This window comes from Hibiscus syriacus, unplaced genomic scaffold (genome assembly GCF_006381635.1).
Source record: "Hibiscus syriacus cultivar Baekdansim isolate YM2019G1 unplaced genomic scaffold, ASM638163v2 tig00109991_pilon, whole genome shotgun sequence".
Classification (NCBI taxonomy): Eukaryota; Viridiplantae; Streptophyta; class Magnoliopsida; order Malvales; family Malvaceae; genus Hibiscus; species Hibiscus syriacus.
In genome coordinates, this window is record NW_024062551.1 from 232,153 (window position 1) to 251,551 (window position 19,399).

The 19,399-nt window shown below is 35.9% G+C and overlaps 1 protein-coding gene across 1 annotated transcript in view; it reads right to left on the reverse strand.

Moving 5' to 3' along the window:
* The window catches only part of LOC120212033 (callose synthase 3-like), a 44,982-nt gene extending 26,066 nt beyond the window's left edge, over window positions 1–18,916 (reverse strand). Inside the window, exons 1-14 of the mRNA XM_039210471.1 lie at window positions 18,730–18,916; window positions 17,860–17,960; window positions 16,940–17,064; window positions 16,735–16,828; window positions 16,471–16,581; window positions 16,263–16,379; window positions 16,006–16,098; window positions 14,727–14,818; window positions 14,273–14,399; window positions 6,259–6,396; window positions 6,033–6,109; window positions 5,879–5,966; window positions 4,928–5,053; window positions 4,731–4,845 (exon numbers count right to left, since the gene is read on the reverse strand). Coding sequence (XP_039066402.1) covers window positions 4,731–4,845; window positions 4,928–5,053; window positions 5,879–5,966; window positions 6,033–6,109; window positions 6,259–6,396; window positions 14,273–14,399; window positions 14,727–14,818; window positions 16,006–16,098; window positions 16,263–16,379; window positions 16,471–16,581; window positions 16,735–16,828; window positions 16,940–17,064; window positions 17,860–17,960; window positions 18,730–18,916 — 1,591 coding nt within the window. The remainder of the gene's footprint in view (window positions 1–4,730; window positions 4,846–4,927; window positions 5,054–5,878; window positions 5,967–6,032; window positions 6,110–6,258; window positions 6,397–14,272; window positions 14,400–14,726; window positions 14,819–16,005; window positions 16,099–16,262; window positions 16,380–16,470; window positions 16,582–16,734; window positions 16,829–16,939; window positions 17,065–17,859; window positions 17,961–18,729) is intronic.
* Window positions 18,917–19,399: the final 483 nt, after the last annotated feature.

Sequence of the window (19,399 nt, forward strand, 5' to 3'; positions counted from 1 at the left end):
TTATGGTTCCTCTCCACATAACACACAAAGAGGGTTTTCGATATCTTTAACCCCTCTTCTCAATAAAACAGATTTGACAGCCATCTTCTGATGAATAACTTGCCACAGGAAAATCTCTACCTTTGGTGGGACTAAGCCCTTCCACACAATCTCCAACCAAGAATTGTCAGATTCTGCTAAACTTGAAAATAATCTTGAGCAAGAATTAACCGAGAACTCACCATCCCCACTACCTTTCCACACAACACGGTCTCCACCCTTCAACAGCGGGCGAAAATTCCACTGTGTCATACGCTCTGCTGAAGTCTACTTTAAAAACAACCCCTTTAAGCCCTTGTTTCCTCCAACTGTCAATTCCTTCATTGGCCACACAAGCACATTCCAACAATTGTCTCCCCGGAATAAATGCAAACTAATTAGGACTGATAATATCTTTGACACAAGAAATAAGTCTCTTTGAAAGCACTTTTGATAGAATTTTATATAGACTGCCCACAAGACTAATGGTCTATAATCTTCTATACTCTCCGGATTACCTTTCTTTGGGATCAAGGTAATAAAAGCGTGGTTAACCCTGTGTACCCACTCTTTTCCTTCAAAGAAATCTGAAAAAAACTCCATAATCTGCTCCTTCAAATGATTCCAATATTTCTTATAAAAACCCATGGTAAAACCATCCGGACCGGGAGCTTTAGCACTATCTGAAGAAGAAATTGCATTCCACACTTCTTGCTATGTAAATTCCTCTTCCAGATAAGCCCTTTGGACTACTGATATTTTCATAAAATCAAAATCTAGACCCTCAACCTCAAAAGCTGCTTTTGTATTGTATGCAGTCTTGAAAAACTCATAAACACTGTTTTTTATCTTAACTGGATCCGAAATTACCACCCCTTCAATTTTCAGAGAATGAATGGTATTGACACTTCATTTTCATAGCAGTAAGGTGAAAAAACCTCGTATTTTTGTCTCCGTTTTTGATCCATCTATTTCTTGAGTTCTGACACCAAATGCTTTCCTCGATCCTGAACAATCTCCACAACTCATTCTTGAATTCAATCAACTGATCCCATTCCCCCTTAGACAACATTCCACCTTGTGACTTTAAATCCAATTCGTTTATTTTCACTTCAAGCAGCGAAATGGAGTCTGCCAGCCCTAAATGACTGCTGCCAGGCCAATTTCTGATCTTCTTCTTCGCATTTTGTAACAACCTGAAAATCCCCCCTCTATTCCTCTTTTTCTTCTCATCAACCACACAACCTTCAACCAAATCATCAAACCCTTTCTCCTCTAACAGGAAATTAAAGAGCCTAAAGGGTTTGGGGGCCCAATTGTGACTAACATCCTCCAACAAGACCGGATTATGATCTGAAATTGATTTTGGTAAAAGGCATTGTGAGATCCTAGGAAAGTTGTTCAAAAATCTGCCACAAATAAGAAATCGATCTAGTCTAACCCATGTTGACAACTCTCTGTTACTACACCAGGTGAAAGTTCCTACTGACATAGGCAGATCCATAAGGTTAGCTTGTTGTATAAATGATCTAAGAGTTTTAATAGCATGCCAATTTTGTGATCTCCCTTGCTTTTCTTCCGGAACAAGATACACATTGAAATCACCCCCAATACAAACTGGCAAATTTGTCAAATTAACATAACTCGGCAGCTCCCCAAAGAATTCCTCCTTTTCAGCTTTAATCACAGGTCCATAGATATTAATGAAGACAAACTCCTTTTGGCCATTCAAAAAATTCCCCACTAATGCGATAAACCTACTATGAACATGATGGTTGGTGACGTTGAAAACGTTTTCATTCCACATACTAATCAATCCACCCTTAGACCCCTGTGCAGGAGAAACCACCACTCCCTTCAGCAAATTTCCTCCAATCCTCCTTATGATCGACGCATGACACTGATCAAGTTTAGATTCTTGAATAAAAATCATTACAGGTTTTAACTTCTTAACTTGCCTTGCCACTGCTAAAGATTTTTCCCTCCTCCCTAACCCTCTAATGTTCCAAGTAAGGATACTAAATTTCTGCATGTACCGACTTCAAAACCAAACACCAAAAATATACCCTGCAAACCAGCATATCACCCTTCCCTTCCTACCTCCAAAACATTTTCATGTCTCACAATTTTATCAATAAAAGCCTTCTTCCCTTCCTTGAAAGAAATACCTAACATCTGACACACTTCCCATGTGGCCATTGCTTCCTCTACCAGCTTCGAAAAATGAGATGGAGAAACAGTAGAAATATTAACCATTTCCAAAGCTTCACTGATTAGAGCTCTTCTCTTCCTTCTCTTGTTAAATCGTGACCCTGAAGCAGTGTAAGAAGTTGCTGCCAGACTCTCTGAATGATTACTACCAATTAATGGGACGTTCGGTGTCTTCTGAACATCTATTGAACAATTGACATCCTCTTCCTGTCCATTTCCCCTATATTCTGAAAAACTCTGTTGAAAATATCTACTTTCATTTGCCTTCTGTCCTTGATTCGGATTAACCTCTAAACAAAATAATTTTGTTTCGTTATTTGCACCTAACCAAATTCGTCTATTTCTTGACCTTCTATAGACTCTAGCATATCGACCTCTTTCTCTCCTACCACCGGGTGCACTTCTAATTGACAGACTAGCATAATTTAAATGTCCCATTCTCCAACTTTTAGAGCTCTTCATAAATCCTACCTTATTATCCTCCTGCAAGAAACTTCCTTCTGCTATCTTACCACGAGCAGAAATTTCCTCACCCTGGCCTTCCTCATTATCCTCTTTTAGAATATTGCAACTATCTTCCTCCATTAGTTCATAAAGAGACTGGAACTTGTTTTGTTTATCCAGTCCATCCCACTTAATTTTAACAGCAGGCCCAGCTGGAATTATTTTAAAGACTGGTGAAGCAGATTCCCCATCAGATTGGGCTGGATGAAACTGATCCACTTCCTTTCGCAGCCCAAGCCCCGCATAATCTCTATAGGAATTAGACTCAAATTCAAATTCAAAATTGTCTGACAGGCCATTAATGAAAGGTTTCGTGTGGGACTTATGTTTCAAAAATTGTTCCCTGCCACCTTCTAACCTCCCACTTTCTTGACCCTGTTGTAGCCACGTGTCCACCTTTGACCCTACTTCCTCTACTGACTTCTCCCACTTGTCTTCTTCCTTCTCTGAGTTAACTCCTTCATCCTCCTTCGAAAAATCATCACTACTCCCATCATCAAAATACTTCTGCAGCTCATCTCCGATTCCAGCTTGGAAATTGTTACACTTCGGTCCCGTATTGATTATGACTTTAAAAGATCTTCTATATGACCCTACATAAGTATATTCGGGTATATCAAAAGGACTTGCTACCCTTAACAGTAATCTCGCTGATGAAAGATCATATCTATTCTTTGTCTCCTCCGTGATACTCACAAGCTCTCCCCACATTCCTGCAAGTTTCTCCAGAAAAGGTACAGACCAACTTAGAAATGGTAGCCCCACCAACTCTACCAAGCAGTACGCCAATGGAACTCCTTCGTTTAACAATAGAGATAACCACTTAAACCAGAGGAACAACTTCTCTCTAATGTTCGACCAAGCCTTTAAGAAATCTTCATTAGAACTGAATATAATGATACAAGCATTCTTAACATAACCCCAGCTTACTATTTTGACCTCATAACCCTCCTTCGCCAGGGCCTTTTTCACCATATCAGACTGAAGGGGATATTTCAAAACCCCTGTTAAAGAATTCTTCACCCAGCTTGAATCTTCAGAAGGAATGTGCATTTCCCATACATTCCTTATCCCAGTTGCTTTCAAATTTTGTCCTCCCTTAATTCCCGCTCTATCATGCTCCGCTCTTTCCTCCACATTCACCACCTCCTTATACGTTCTGCCATCCCTCGGACTGCTCGGCTTTCCCATTACCACTTGCTGCCTACCTTCCTCCCCTCGCACATGCTTATTTCCTTCCACCTGGAACTTTTTGTCATCGGTTGCTCTTCTCCTTTCCTTCTTATACTTTGCAACCCCCACTGAGACTCTCTTCCCGTCTATCAGCGTTCCATTAACGTTCTGAATCGCTCTTCTACAACCTTCTTCCATCGCATATTGCAAAAAGGCAAACGTTGATGACTTATAGTTTGGTTTCACCATAAAACTTGGAATATAGACCCTTAAAACACGACCATAAATATCGAAGATCTCTCTTAGCTCTCTTCTAGTAACTCTCTTACTAAGATTGTCTACGAAAATAGTCCATTCCTTATCGGAAGATAAACGACCTGTCACAAGCTCTCTATTTCTCTCTCTGCCTTTCTCACTCATGTTTTTAGAGGACTTGACTGTCAGGTGCTTAAGTTTCCAATCTTTGATTCTAGCTTTCTTATTGTGCAGCAATCCCATTAATCCAGATTATTAATCCACTCCACAGACATTTTACTATCACTCTCCACAATCAACCGTCCCTTAGAGCACCATTTAGTTATAATGTTAAGTATTCTAAAGTTTCATCTTTCTGACTCGTTTATTCTGAGGACTTGAAATTAATTCACAACAGTAATCACAGAATTCAGAAAGGAGGACCAATAAACTTACGTTTCTTTTTATTATCATAGAAATAGTTTCTCTACCACTTAAAATGGTTGTTCCACTTAATCAGGAAAGGTTGTATTGCCAATAACTGACACTATAATGACAGAAAATAAGCAGAATTTACTATATTCACTCACCTTGGCCAAGCTTTAATATAGCAGCAGTAATAAAGACAGACATTACTTTCTTGAACACATCACCCGTAAAGATGGAACTTGGTTGACCGCCATTCCAAGCAACAATGATCATTACCTTACACAAATCAAACACTATCAACACCATGCCAAAAAATCCGCAAAGAAAGAAAATCATTTGAAAATGGAGCAAGTTCTACCTGCAAGCAGAGAATGAAAAAAACCCACATTCGGTCGAAGCTTCTAAAAACATGCCAGAAGGAGCGTATCTCAACAAAGTTAACCTTCCCCACCCATCGATCACTCTTAGCTGGTGGAATGTTATCCTACACATAAGCGAGAAAGTGTAAGCAGTAAATATGATAAGAGAAACCATTCTTGGTAAATAACAATTAGACAGATGTCATTTATTGCAACCTTCCAACTTGTTTTTGGTAACCAATACAACTTCTCCAGTCAGTTTTAGTTACAACTACATACTCCAATTCCCTTAAAACATACCATCAAAACATTGACATCTTACCATTATAGGAAACAGAACAACTGAGACTCATTAGAAATAGGAGATTGAGATTTCTTCAACTCTAATGTCTGGCACAAAATCAATGACTTAACTCTTAAGTAAATTAAGCAAATGCAAAACATGAAAGCTAGGACAAACAATAGGACAATTTGCAAAATCACTTGAATTGCCATAATAGATTTCGACAAATTACAAATCTCCAGTCAATTGGGTTACAATTCTATACTCCAATTCCCAGAAACCTTACCATCAAAAGACTGACTTATATACCATTATAGTAAACAGCAAACAGAACATTTGAGACTCCATAGAAATAGGAAATTGAAATTTCTTCAACTCTATAGTCCACTACAAAGTCGATGTTCTATGTAAATTAAGCAATACAGAACACGCAAGCCAGAACCAACAATGAGACATTTTGCAAAATTACTTGAATTGTCACAACGGATTTAATGATCCAAACCTCCAGATGCAATGCAAGAGCAGAGAATCATAAATACAACAATCTCCTCACTCCCAAATGAACATTCTTCTTTTGTTTAACAAATGCAAGGTCAGTTCGATATCCAAGCTCAGAAACAATAGGTGGTGGGAAAGGGCAAGACTAGAGATCCAAAAATATGCTTACCCCATTTTTATCAGTAAGTTCATCAATTGGCAGGCCAAAATCAGCATCCCTACGCATCGGCCAACCCAATCGGAAGCAATCAACAGACCTACAAACATAAATAACTGAGTACAACAATGTGGGGAGATCAAACTTGTAAATTAAAATTTCATACCAGAAGTATTCATTTAAATCATCATAATTTCTCCATTGTGAATGCTTTGATCTCCCTCGTTTACTCTTTTCAGCTTCCTACGATGAAAGTCATTTATTCGAGTCAAGAAGACCAATTCTCCAACATAATCACCTTTTTTACTTAAATGACACAGACTCCCTGTGTGTGTGCGCGCACGAGCGTGAGAGAGAGAGAGAGAGAGGGAGGGAGGAATTGCATATGGTACCCTTCGAATAACTTTATAGATAGGTGTAATAACTTTCTTCAAAAAAGCTTCCTCCTCGCCTCCATAGGCTGGCCGGATATTTTCTCCTGTCAGTGGACTGACATTTCCAGCTAGCATACCATAAAGCTCAAATGCCATCTACAGTAAACAAAGGAAAGAAGCATTCACCATCTACAAAAGTAAAAAAAAAAATCCATGACAGCAACTATCAAAACACATTATTTCTAGAAACACTGGTCAATGCACAGAATTTACGTAACTTCAACCCAAGACAAGTAGAAGAAACAACATTGAAAATGTCACTATGTATGGCAACAGATTACAAGGCTAAGTCAACAAGAACAAATTAGGAAAAAATTAAATTCAGAATAATTTTCTTTTATTAACAATGACAAGGTACATGTTGATGTGTCCATAGATCAGGCCAGGTCACATACACTAAACCTGTCATTTTAAGAGCCGACCAAGCCAGGCCTATCAATGTACATAATGGTTATTCTTAAACCAGTAAAATTTAGTTATATTATCGTTCTTAAAGAAGAATTTCTAATAAATTTCAACTAAAATTTTTTTACTTAAATAAAATATTTTATTTAGGATAGCCTCAGGCATAAAAACCTATGTCCAATCCCTTAAGTACAATGCAGGCTTGGCCAACAGCAAGGACAGAATCAACCCTACCACACCAATGTCAACGTGATGGCAACAATGTCTCACTAACACTATTGGAATATGCACGGACAGAATCTTTGTTAGTGTCTTGAAGATGACAAGGCATATTTAACTTAAATTCAATACGGATAACGAGACCTCAACCATATCAAAGAATCCCCATGAGATCCCAAACTTAATCATTATGAGAGTCACTTTAACTAATCTAGATTTTTCTTTATAAGAATTGAAGGTCTCGTTAAAAACCTTTTTCATAATTGTCAGAAACCGAATAGGTTTCACGACAAAAAACGGAAGGGGGAAAAGAGTACCTCAAGTTTTATTAATAGAGAGATTGAAAAGAACCCAGGATTACAAACTAAACAAACAGGGTACAATACAAACGCATATCCATAAAAAACTAAAAAAAATTTATAAAAATGGGAGGTCTCATTAAAAACCCCCTTCATATTCATAAAAAACTAATTACAACCACAAACTATCCTAGAATTAACCAATCCCCTTTTTAGCTAATTCATCCACCATCCAATTTGCACTTCTTTTAACACACCGAATAATGATCTCATCTCTTCTAACACAGAAACAATTTCCTTAACAAAGGATTCATAGGACAAAGGACACACCGAAGGATCCTTAATCCACTCCACAACATTCCTGCAATCACATTCCATAATCAACCTTCCCTTATCACTCCATTCATTCAAGAAAAAAAGATTGAGACCAACTCTAACATCCTTTAATTCAACCAAAGAAGGGGGATCAGGACCAATGGATCCCGAGAAGGAGGCTAAGGTCTGGCATCGAGAATCCCTTACTAAACCACCAATACCTCCCTCGCTCCAATCCCTATTCACAACTCCATCCACGTTCAACTTCAGGAAACCTTCTGGAGGTAGGGACCAAGACAAAGAGGCTGAAGAATACAAAAGACTCTTCCTAGAGAACGCACTGGAATTTGCCAGGGACGGGTCACCAATCAAGAATCGAGAGGGATCGAAAACTCATAATACTTGGCTGAAAACCACAAAGCTAAACGAAATATTGCAAGAAAAAAAAAGAGGGAGATATTTTCGGTTCCATTCTCAAAGACTACAAAATTCCTTAATTTCCAAATTGACCACACGATTACCCCCAGAATGAAAGGCCAAATGCTAGAATGAGGAACAAGGGAATTCCAAGTTGACAGGAGTCTAGATAAGTCCTTAGAAACTGTAGTGGATATTTTCCAGACCTGAAAAAGATGTTTCCATAGTGCCCAAGCTATATAGCACTCAAAAAACAAATGGGAGATCGATTCAGGAAACAACCTACATAAAGGAAAAGACAAATCAACCACACCCAGGACACCACGTTTAAACAGCTCTGTTCTAACCGCCACCCTTTGATGAATAACCTGCCAAAGAAAAGTTTCCACCCTTGGTGAAGCTAAGACTGCCCAAACAAATTAGTTTCAAAAATGGTTTACTCTCTCCATACTCGAAATTAAATTCCTACAGGATTTAACAAAGTAAATTCCTTCACCATTCCCAGTCCACAACAAACCATCGCTAACATCTTCTTGAAGGATGCAATTATTTAATCATGAAATGAGATTTAACCATTGATCCAGCTCCAATCACACAAAATTCTTCTTACTTGAATATTCCAAATCCACCCCGAAGAGCCAAAACTACCAAATTCTACAATTTTCTCGTCTTTATTAGTTGAAAGAGAGAAATCTCTAGGAAACTGATTTTTTAAAGAGGCACCCCCAATCCACAAATCATGCCAAAAGGTTATAGTTTTACATTTCCCCATACAGGCTTGAATGTGATTTTGAAAACAAATCCCAAACTTATCCTCCTTCATACAGTTATTTATAACTCCTCTCCATATCCATGAAGCCTGCGAGAAATGAATATTATTAAAGACCATTGACTGGGTGTTAATATTATAACTACAACAAATCATCTTCTTCCATAGATACTCCCAATTCGTGCCAAACTTCCAAGCCCATTTCCCGAGCAGTGTATCGGATATTCCTAAACCACCACACTCCTTTGAAAGGCATAACGTTGACCACTTAACCCAGTGAATCAGATTTTTCTCCAAACTGTCGCCCCAAATAAATCTAGCCATAATGGCATTCAACTTCTTGTATACATAAGATGGCAACCTAAAAATTGACAGATAATAAATTGGCAATGTAACATCCCAAAATCAGGGTCAGTGACTAATTTGCAAATTTTAAAAACTATGTGCTCGATTTCGAAATAAGTTAAAAGTTCATGGATTTAATTGAAGGAAGTTGATGTTGGATTTAATAGTAAAGTTTGGAAATAACAAGGGTATTATGGTCTTTTCTAAGAGAAGATTTTTATTCTCTTTTTAAGGGATATAAAATGTGGGAAAGGAGATAATTTCTCCAGAGTATTCTTCAGTCTTCTTCTTCCTTCTATCCACTGTGAAGCCTTGTATAAGGTAAGTAGGTCTTCAGTTGGTTAATTCTTTCGTTTTAAAGTTTGTTTTGATTCTTGGGATGTTAAGAAAGATTAAGGAAAGCTTTAGGTGGCTTAAAACACAAAGATTAGCAAGTTATGAGAAATTAAGAAAAATGAGTTTTTAAGTGAATTTTTGAAATAGGAGTTAATAGATTTTAAGTTTAATTTGACTTGTTAAGGGTAAAATTAAGAGATATGAAGTGATAGAATGAGTTTTAGAACATGTTGGAAATTTAGAGGGATTCTTGAATGCCATGTAAATGAAAGAATTTTGAGTTTAAAGAAGTGATTATGGAGTAGAAATGAGTTTAAGTATGTGTATGAAAATTAGGAATATTAAAGGGAGTGAAGTATGAAGTTTTAAGCTGAAAATGAAGTGATTTTCGAGCTAAAAAATATGATGTTTGGGCTAGGGGAATCGGTACCCGTTCAAGGGGAACTGATATTCCTTCAAACGAACAAAAATTTCCAGAATGTCATGAGGGAACCGATACCCCCATAGTAGGGAACCGATTCCCCCTAAAGGAAAATTGTGAATATTGGTTTAATAAGTTTGTTTAAGTTGCTAGTATCAAATTACAAGGTGTAGGTATCTAATAATTGTCTTAAAATGTATAATTATGTAGATTCAGAGCCTAATCAAGTTCCGGAATCATTGACAAGTAAGATCGATCACGGTGAAAGATAAGAGGTTGGAATTGACTAGTGAGGCCAGGTGAGTGCATACAAGTTAGTTTATGATGTTTAACGGAAATAAGACTTGCGATAAGTCTATTTCCTTTATTAGAAGGCCTGAATGTATGATCATATGCATATGTTTGATTTGAGTATATGTGATATATATATTATAGTATGTATTAAATGATTTGTGGGAATGCATGCAGTGTGATAAGTTATAGGAATTAATATGAATGATCTATATGATTACATGAGAATGTGAAATAGGTTATAGGATAAGTGACCATACATGTTATATAGTAAATGTGATCAATTATAAGAATCAATATAATAGATTTATATGACTACAGGAGAAGGGTGATGAGTTAAATAAGATTAGACTATAGAGTAATATGAGAATAATATATTAGTGAAGGGAATTGAGTATAAATGATGATGTCAAACTATAAGATAAGTGTTACAGAGAAAAAGTATATTTAAATAGAATTATGGTATAGGATTTAAGTAAAAATTTAACTAAATAAATAGATTAAACTGGTATAAATGGAAAATGAGATAAGTTAGGTAGCATTTACCTATGAGATAACATAAGATTATATGAATAAGTAGCATAAATGACATAAGGAAAGCTTATGTTATATGATTTAAGCATTGAAATGAACAAAAGATATATTCAGGTGAAGTTATTCGGTGATATGAGTATATGCCATATTTATACGGTTTAGATGAAATACTATACATGAATAAATATGATTGTGTGAGAAATTATAGAAACTATATGAGAACATGTATATGTGAAAGTAATCTATGTGATTATATGTTATATGAATACAAGAACATGAGATATGTGACATTCGAATTATATGGAAATGATCTACGTGTAAGTGAACTATGTGACTATGTGATTATATGAAAATGTGATAATGAGCTATGTGCAAAAACTATGAGACTACGTGCCTAGGTAATATGAATATGTGAACATGTGAAATGACATAAATGATAATGCTCATGTTGTGTCATGAGAGCTAGGGGTATAGTTGGCATGCCAAGAGTCGAGGGTCTACGCGGTCGTTCGGGATATATATATATATTCTTTAGAACGTGTGAAGTCTTGTCAGACACATACTTGATCCCTAGTATATGTATATGATTCTTAAAGAATGATATGTGGTCCTTATGGACATTATTATATGACACTACGGTGCAATTCTACGTGGCACTCCGGTGCAATTCTACGTGGCACTTCGGTGCAATTATACGAGCTGTGGTGACAGCATTAGTGCACATCTCTATAGACTCACATATTTATAGTTCTCACATGTGTTCATGGGCTAATAAAAATGATAAGATAAATAAACTTTGTATGATCATATGTTTATTTCGTTGTGAAGTGATATATGTGCTATGATGTGATAATTAAGGATATTATGGATAAGAGTATAAAATTATAAGGACTAATGTACAGATTGATTATAATAGAAATGATTATACATAAATATGTATGTTTTGATATAATGATGTGTATTTCTCGTGACATGGTACAAGTGCATATATATGTTAATGTATATGTAAATGAGTTGTATGATTTGATAGCATAAAACAGTTATGCATGATTAGTGGGTATGAATTTCATTAGATGTGTTTGTTATATGCCTCACTAAGTCATCGACTTAGCGTGTGATTGTTTCACACGTAGGTTACAGAAGTGAGAAGAGAAGCGAAGAAGAGTAAGACAGGTCAGCACCTCCCTTACAAAATTTCATATTAGAAAGCCATTGAACAAACCCGCATTAACAGCCTTTGCCAGCATGAGATTTAACACCTCTCGTACCAGGTTGAACAACAAAGGAGAAAGGGAACATCCTTAGCGAAGACCTCTAGCCATCGAAAACTCCTCCGTAGGCGAACCCATTAACTAGAACTGAGATGGAGGCTGACGAGATGCATTTAACAATCCATGATATCCAACGATCACCAAACCCCATCTCTTTTATGGTTCGAAACAAGATTGGCCATTCCACAGGGTCATACGCCCTTCTCAAGTTAACTTTCAACACTAACCCTTTCAGGGCTTTCTTCCTCCAAAAGTCAGTCCCTTCATTCGCTACAAAGGATCAATCAAGGATTTATCTTCTCAGAATGAAGGCAAATTGAGTTGGGCTTATAATAGAGTTGATACAAGATCTCAATCTCCTAGATAACACCTTTGATAAGATCTTATAAAGGCCTCCCACCAGGCTGATAGGTCTATAATCCTCCAATCCTACCGGATTAGTTTTTTTGGTAATCAAGGTGATGAACGCATGGTTGATCCTATTCTCCCACCTATAGCCCGAGAAGAAATCCTTGAAACATCCCAAAATAATCATGATAAAAATTTTGTTTACCACCACCTTAATTCGCCTCACATTTAGGAATAATAGGCCTATGACACTGTAGTACTTGATGTTTAAGCAGATGAACTTCACATGTAGGCAGATGAATCCATCTTGGAGAGGTATAATGAGGGACAACTTGTTTTGATTGTGCAATAACAATGTTAAATTCATTAACTAAAAATAGATGCTATATGCATTTATAATGGCAATTTCAAACACATGAAAACTTGAGTGTAGCAGGATGACTTAACTAATTTTACAAATATATCAATTAATTGGCAATCACTATTCCAACCTTGGTTTTTAAAGGCGCAAGGCGCACTAAGGCGCAAAAGGTCCTTGGAGCCTAGGCACAAGGCGTAGGCGTGCGCCTTTCGTATATGAGGCGCACTCTGTATACTATATGATATAGATCACATGTAAAATATATTTTGTACTCAAAATAACATGATAAATAATATTATAGTACTTTAAAGATCAAAATATTCATTGTCATTTCACTATCAAGTATCAACTAACCACTAACAACACACAAAGTAGCATAAAAAACATAGTTCAAATAGAAGAAACAAAAAAGCAAAACAAATATCATCATCTTAATGTTCCAATTTGTGACACTTAAACAAAAAGCAAAACGAAGTAGCAAACATATAGTTCAATACATCATCACTCCAAATCATTTAAGAAACATTAAAAAGAATTAAATGAAAAAAAACTGTAAACATGAAATTGAATAAATATATAAATATGATATATGTGGTTTTTGTAATGGAATTTGAACCTCAAACACAATGCCACTGTGTATCTATTAAGTATACCATTTCTTAAAGGGGCAGTTTGGTTTTACTTACAAATACAACCAAACAAAACAATTTAAAGGAAAGGTACATTTTACTCATAAGTTTACACTTAAAAAAACTACAATTAGAAAGGAGCTTTAACAGAAACAAAATAAAGACCCAACCTTTTATTTTCCATATATATAAGATTATCATTGAGTTATTGTTTTTAGATTGTTTTGAACAGAGACCCAAAATCAGTAATAGCTCAAACAAGAGAATTTTAGTGAGAAAAGCTAAGAAAAAGTTTCCAAAGATTGGTTCTATTTGTTGGTACTCTAGGATCAAAGTTGTGTAGTTTTAGTTGGGGTTGAGAAGATGAAGGAGAGAAGTGAGGGTGGTGGAGGAGGGTATGTAAAAGTAGATCAAATAGATTTGAAGTGCTTGGATGAGCAACTCCAAAGGCATCATAATAGAGCATGGACGCTTGAGAAAAGAAGTCGACAGAGGTAGCCGAGGAGAGCAGTAGAAGGGCCTTTGAAAACCCAGATTCCAACCAACACCAAATGCAATTAAAAAATTCAATAGCATATTACTTTTTTTTGCCACAATGAACCCAACAATTGGTCACCTCACATTATGCATTAAGTTTGATAATCACTTATCAATGGCAAAAAGAAAAATGAAATACTATCAAAGGATGACATATTCTAACTTAACATCAACTATCCAAGGAACCCATGAAGATATTCAAGTTATGCCTAATTCTACAAAAACAAGATTTATTACAAATAAAAACAAAAAGACTCTTTAGAATAAAATTTATATCACTTGCTTATTTTTTTTTCATCTTATAAAGTCGATCTAAATAACGACAATAATAAAGGAAAGAGAAGTTGGGTCAAAAGAAAATGAATATTATCTCTATACATGTTATGGACAAGCCTGATCCCGTTAGGGTAAAACCGTAAATGGAAAATACATGAGTCGGCAAATTGATGGGGAAAATAAAGTGTTTAGAGCATACATGATGATAGATGTAACAAAGGCATTCTGGCATGAATCTCAAGTTTGCAGCTTCACCCCATATTAAAAGGTACAAACCCATGTATAATAATTTTCTCTGTTGCACTTCCTGCTGAATGGTTGGCAACCTGCAGATTTAAATATCAAGAAGAATTAAGACAGAAAATATGGGAAATCTGTTCCTTAGAACTTGATTTAGTTCAACATCATGAAAATTACAATTGAACAGCAAAAAGAAAGATATAAAACAAGCATCTACACAAAAAAAGTGTGCATCCTTTCCCAAAGTCATAGAGTGGAGTACACTCTTCTATGTTGGAACGCCTATTTATTTTGATATTAACTTATTTCATAGATGCATCTCTTAAAATATATCCTAAAAAGCAGCATAACAGGTTCTATAGGCGCCAAGTAGTCTAGCAAAATGTTACAGCTTAATAATATTAGCATCTTACCAGAGACTACTTTTGCGATCCAAGTACTTGCACCACTTTTTGTAATTCTTAAAAAGTTTCTTCATCACTTCTGTCAGTGCATGGTCATCCAACTGTGCAAGCAAAAGAAGTCACAATTTTTTTCCGCATAAAAGCACCATATTTTCAAAGCATGAAGATAGAATCAAAGACATTTTAACAGGCCCAGATCAAGAACTGTGCATCTTTTCTCTTCAACAAGTTAGCTTGTCCCCGAAGAATTTGCTAGTTCTACGCTTTCCAATGAGTCATGACAGTTAATAAATCTACTACAACGACAAACCTTTACAAAAATGAAATTTTCAAAGAATCAGTTGTCAAAAAGCATTTATAACTCATATTTGGAAGCGACTTGATGAATGATCTAATAATATGAAAAGGTGGAGAAAAACTTATAGTATCAAAAAACTACTTAATGTATTAAGTAATTTTTATTCAATGAATTTTTTATATTCAACTACATTAATGTTATATTTTCCTTTTACCCGCAATTGTTTTCCCTTTAAACTTTTGATCAAAGAAAGATGTCAAAGAACTCTCTCTTTTATAAGAGGTCAAATATTTTCCTTTTTCGATAAGAATTGGAGGTCTCGTTAAAACCCCCCTTCATAATTGTGAGAATACCAAACAGATAAACCGACAAAAAGCGGAAGGGGGAAAAGAGTACCTCAAGTTTTATTGAAAAAAGGGCTTAAACCAACCCCCAGGAATTACAACCAGATTATAGAAAGTGCACCATTACAAAAATCATAGACAACTAGATTCAAACCCCTTTCTTCCTAACATTAGCCAATCCTTTTTTTTTTGGCTAACTCATCCGCCTCCCAATTTGTGCTTAAACATTCAATTTTTAACTTCTCTTTTCATATCAATGTTAGCGATCTAAAATGCTGGGAAGTTACGTGGAATAACTCAAAAATGACAATGAACAAATAAATACAAGCATTGGTAAATATGGATCCACTTTCCACAACACCAGTATAATTAATCAAAAAATGTCCGACCGAAAATTGAAAAGAAAAAATGTGCATAAAAGATACATTTACAACTAAAAATGCCCTTCTAGTTAATTGATCAAATTCAGAAGCACCATATACTAATTTACCCCAGTAGAAGTTTAGGGACATACCCAAATTTTGGACAAAACCGCATATGAAATCGACAATAAATAAGATAAAGGGGGGATAAAAGTAACCATCACCTCGCTACATTTGTGATAGAAAGAGCATGCTCACAAAGAAATACAAATTAACAAGCACACCTTGGGTTGTTGATCAGGCTTTGGAAATCGTCGTATGTGAACATTTGCAAGCAATAAGATTAGATGTTCCCTTTGATTTGCCACATTATCTTTCTGAAGAAATAACAACTGAGATATGAGTATAGGTCCCAAAAGCAGATTGAACCAACTCTCAACATTGTTTTACCAGCAGATTTAAAATATTTGCAAGGGAGCATACAACACTAAATTTTTTAAATGGATAAAGCAAAAGTATTTCTAGTTTGTTTATTTTTCACCTGAAACCCAAACATTTCTTGAAGCCAATCAAGAATGTCTCCATCTTTCTTTCTCTTGTGATCATTGGGCCAAGGTAGACCCCTTGTGTTACGAAGAGCATGAACAGCTGCTTGGATCTATATTAAGATAAATATGTCAAAAAATGAAGGAAAAGTAAAGTATTAGTTCCAAAAAGATTATCAGAAAATATACAAATTCAAAACATACCTCGGGATATTGCATAATAGCCTGGTTTGCACTATCAGGATCAAGAGGAAGGATGTTGTAGGGGACCAAAATCTGTGTTTGTTCTTCAACTTTAAATTGAGCTTCCAAAATCTGCACAAACCTTAATAATTATAACATCCTTCACATACAAAATTTAGAAATTAGAAGTTCCTTTCTAGTAAATTAATCGTAGCTTGAGAAGAATATATATCAAACACGACACCATTAGAAAAGACAACCAGTTATGATATCTAAGAGCTCCACCTCTTGGTCGACTTCAATAGATTGTGTCATATTAACGGCCCTTAAAACCTCAAAGAGAACATTCGCAGTCTGGTATGCTTTTGTGAGTTGTGCCCTACAAAGGAACAAAAAGTTTACCACCAAATAACAAACTACAATAATTTCCACAATAAGCATCCAAATAACTTAAATATTAAAGACATCACCATATAATATGAGGACTTACCGATCAGCTTTATCAGCAGCATTAGTCAAGGCCTCGATATATTTTTTGTAATAGTGTTGATAAAAACTTTGCATTTCACGAGCATCACTTGTCTTAACCCTTCCCTGTAGAGTTGGATCATTCTCCTGAAATAACATCATGTCTCCTCATGAGACCAATAACAGAGAAGGGAAGCAAAGAACTAGAAGCATAAACATGTACAGATGAAGACATGTGAGGAAGTTCTGATAATCTAACTCAGTAATGTATTAAACTATATAAAATCAAACAAAATAATATGCTTACCTAAAACAACTAAAATAAGTATCTCAAAATTGATGTGAAAATTCCAGCCCAAGATAATTTTCAAATAAATATTCCACGCCCTTTCCTAAATTTATAAGCAACTTGTCATGGACAAGCGAATAAACTCATTCTCAGTTGGCGAAATTTAGGAAAACCAATTAAGGTGTATGATCTCCTACCCCGCCCACAATCCCCTTCCCACCAGGAGAAAAAACTGAGGTGCAAGAATGGTAAATCAGATTTCCAAGAAATATGCCAAAAGCCTTGAACCAACTTTCAACCAATCCCAAAGTTCTAAATAAAAACTCTCATAATAAGAAAAAACTTTTAAAAAGGATTTACACCCAGTTTATTTCTGTTTCATTCTTTACCTCTTGTATAAAGCAGCTTAATTTCAGTATAGCAACTCTAAGAACAACAGGTTTAACAAAATACAAATTCTTTAAAGCATCATAAAAGTATATAGTAAATAGATGATTCATTATCTTCACATAGATTATTAAACCCCAATGTTTATAGACCATGCCATTATTGTCGCACTACCCTACCCAGATTGCAAAATCATTTATGCATTTCAAAGGCTTTTAAAACATATGCTAATCAAAATCTTTAGATGAGGAGAGAAATATACTCACTCTTTCAAGACGTTGTAGGAGTGCAGTTTTAAATTGGCGAACACCACGTCCACTAGAAGTGGGATCCAACCTGTGAGCTTTCTCAAATGCATAGAATCGGCCTAAAAAGAAGACCAAATGTTCTATTTAAAACTGCAGACAATATGACCAAATCATACAGCAAGTACCATGAAGCAAGGAGCACATCTTAAGCAAGAATGACAGGAAATAAGAGATACCAAGATGGTTGACACCGAAAATAGACAGACAAATACACATGATTATTATTGATGTGAAAAATATGTCACAACCAGAAAAGATGGAATTTCAGATATCAACCCCCAAGAAAGACCAAGTATGTAGAGATGTCAAAAATCCACTAAAATACAGCACTCCGAAAATGTGGAATGTCAGATATTAAAAGGCAAAAAGTTATTGGTTCAGAGTTTCAATTCCAGCTCCTTATTTTACAAGAGACCACAGGGAAGCAAATAAATTTTCTTTTCGAGATACTCTTAATGTCACAAAAATAGGAAGACATAATTCCATTTTTATGCAATATATAATTGGAAACAACCAAGAGCTAGCCAGCCATATGTCTCTACCCAGAGTAAGCGATGCTAATGAAAGCGGTAGTAGGCAAAATAATTAACTCAGTGAAGTAGAAAACAGTGTACACCATAATGTCAAGAGACACAACCCTAAGCATATCTTCACCAGCATGTGCAAAAACATAACATGTTTATCCAGCAGTGCACAAAGTACATAAGGAGCCGGTTAGATTCTTGTTATTTCGAACTGCTCCAGAATAAGACTAGCACACAGTAGCAGCAAAAACTCACATAAAAACCATAATCATATATGAAAGCAAATTAAAGGGAAAAAACTTACAGAGGTAAGCCACCCTTGGGTTGCTTGATTCGACCTCATTAGCAACACGGAGAATGGGTGCAATCTCGCTAAGAGAAGATGGCACCACCTCACTGTCAAAAGCAGTCTCTCCTAGGTTACCAGCAGTCTGTGTCCGTGTGATCCGCCTCACCGGCTGCGAATTATCTGAGCCCCTGCTCGAGGACATTTTTGCCCTCGTTTTCCACCCAAAATCTAGACAGAAAAAAAAGGAAGGGGGAAAACACTCACTTCCCAGCAAAACAAAAACAGTCACTTCCCTGCAAAACAAAAAAACGTTATTTTCGGATACCAAAAATAATAATAAGAAATTTCCAGAAGCAAACAAAGCAAAAGCATGTAAATCTAGCATTCAAAAGAGGAAAACAAGTCTCTTGTAAGCAAAGACGACAACAGTCTGTAAAACCATGTAAAAATCAACTGACCCAGCAAAGTACAACACTAATCGAAGATCGAAATAGAGAAAGCGAAGTACCAGGTCAGTAGATAGCAGACTCTAAGCTACTACATCATCTGCAAGAATAGCAACAGCTTGAACACTGGAACACTAAAGGTACTGTGAAGAGAAAAATCAGAGAGTTTCACCGAAAGAAGGAAAACCCTGAGAAAGAGAGAGCGATAGGCATCAAAAAAGCAAAATTGGAGAGAGAAA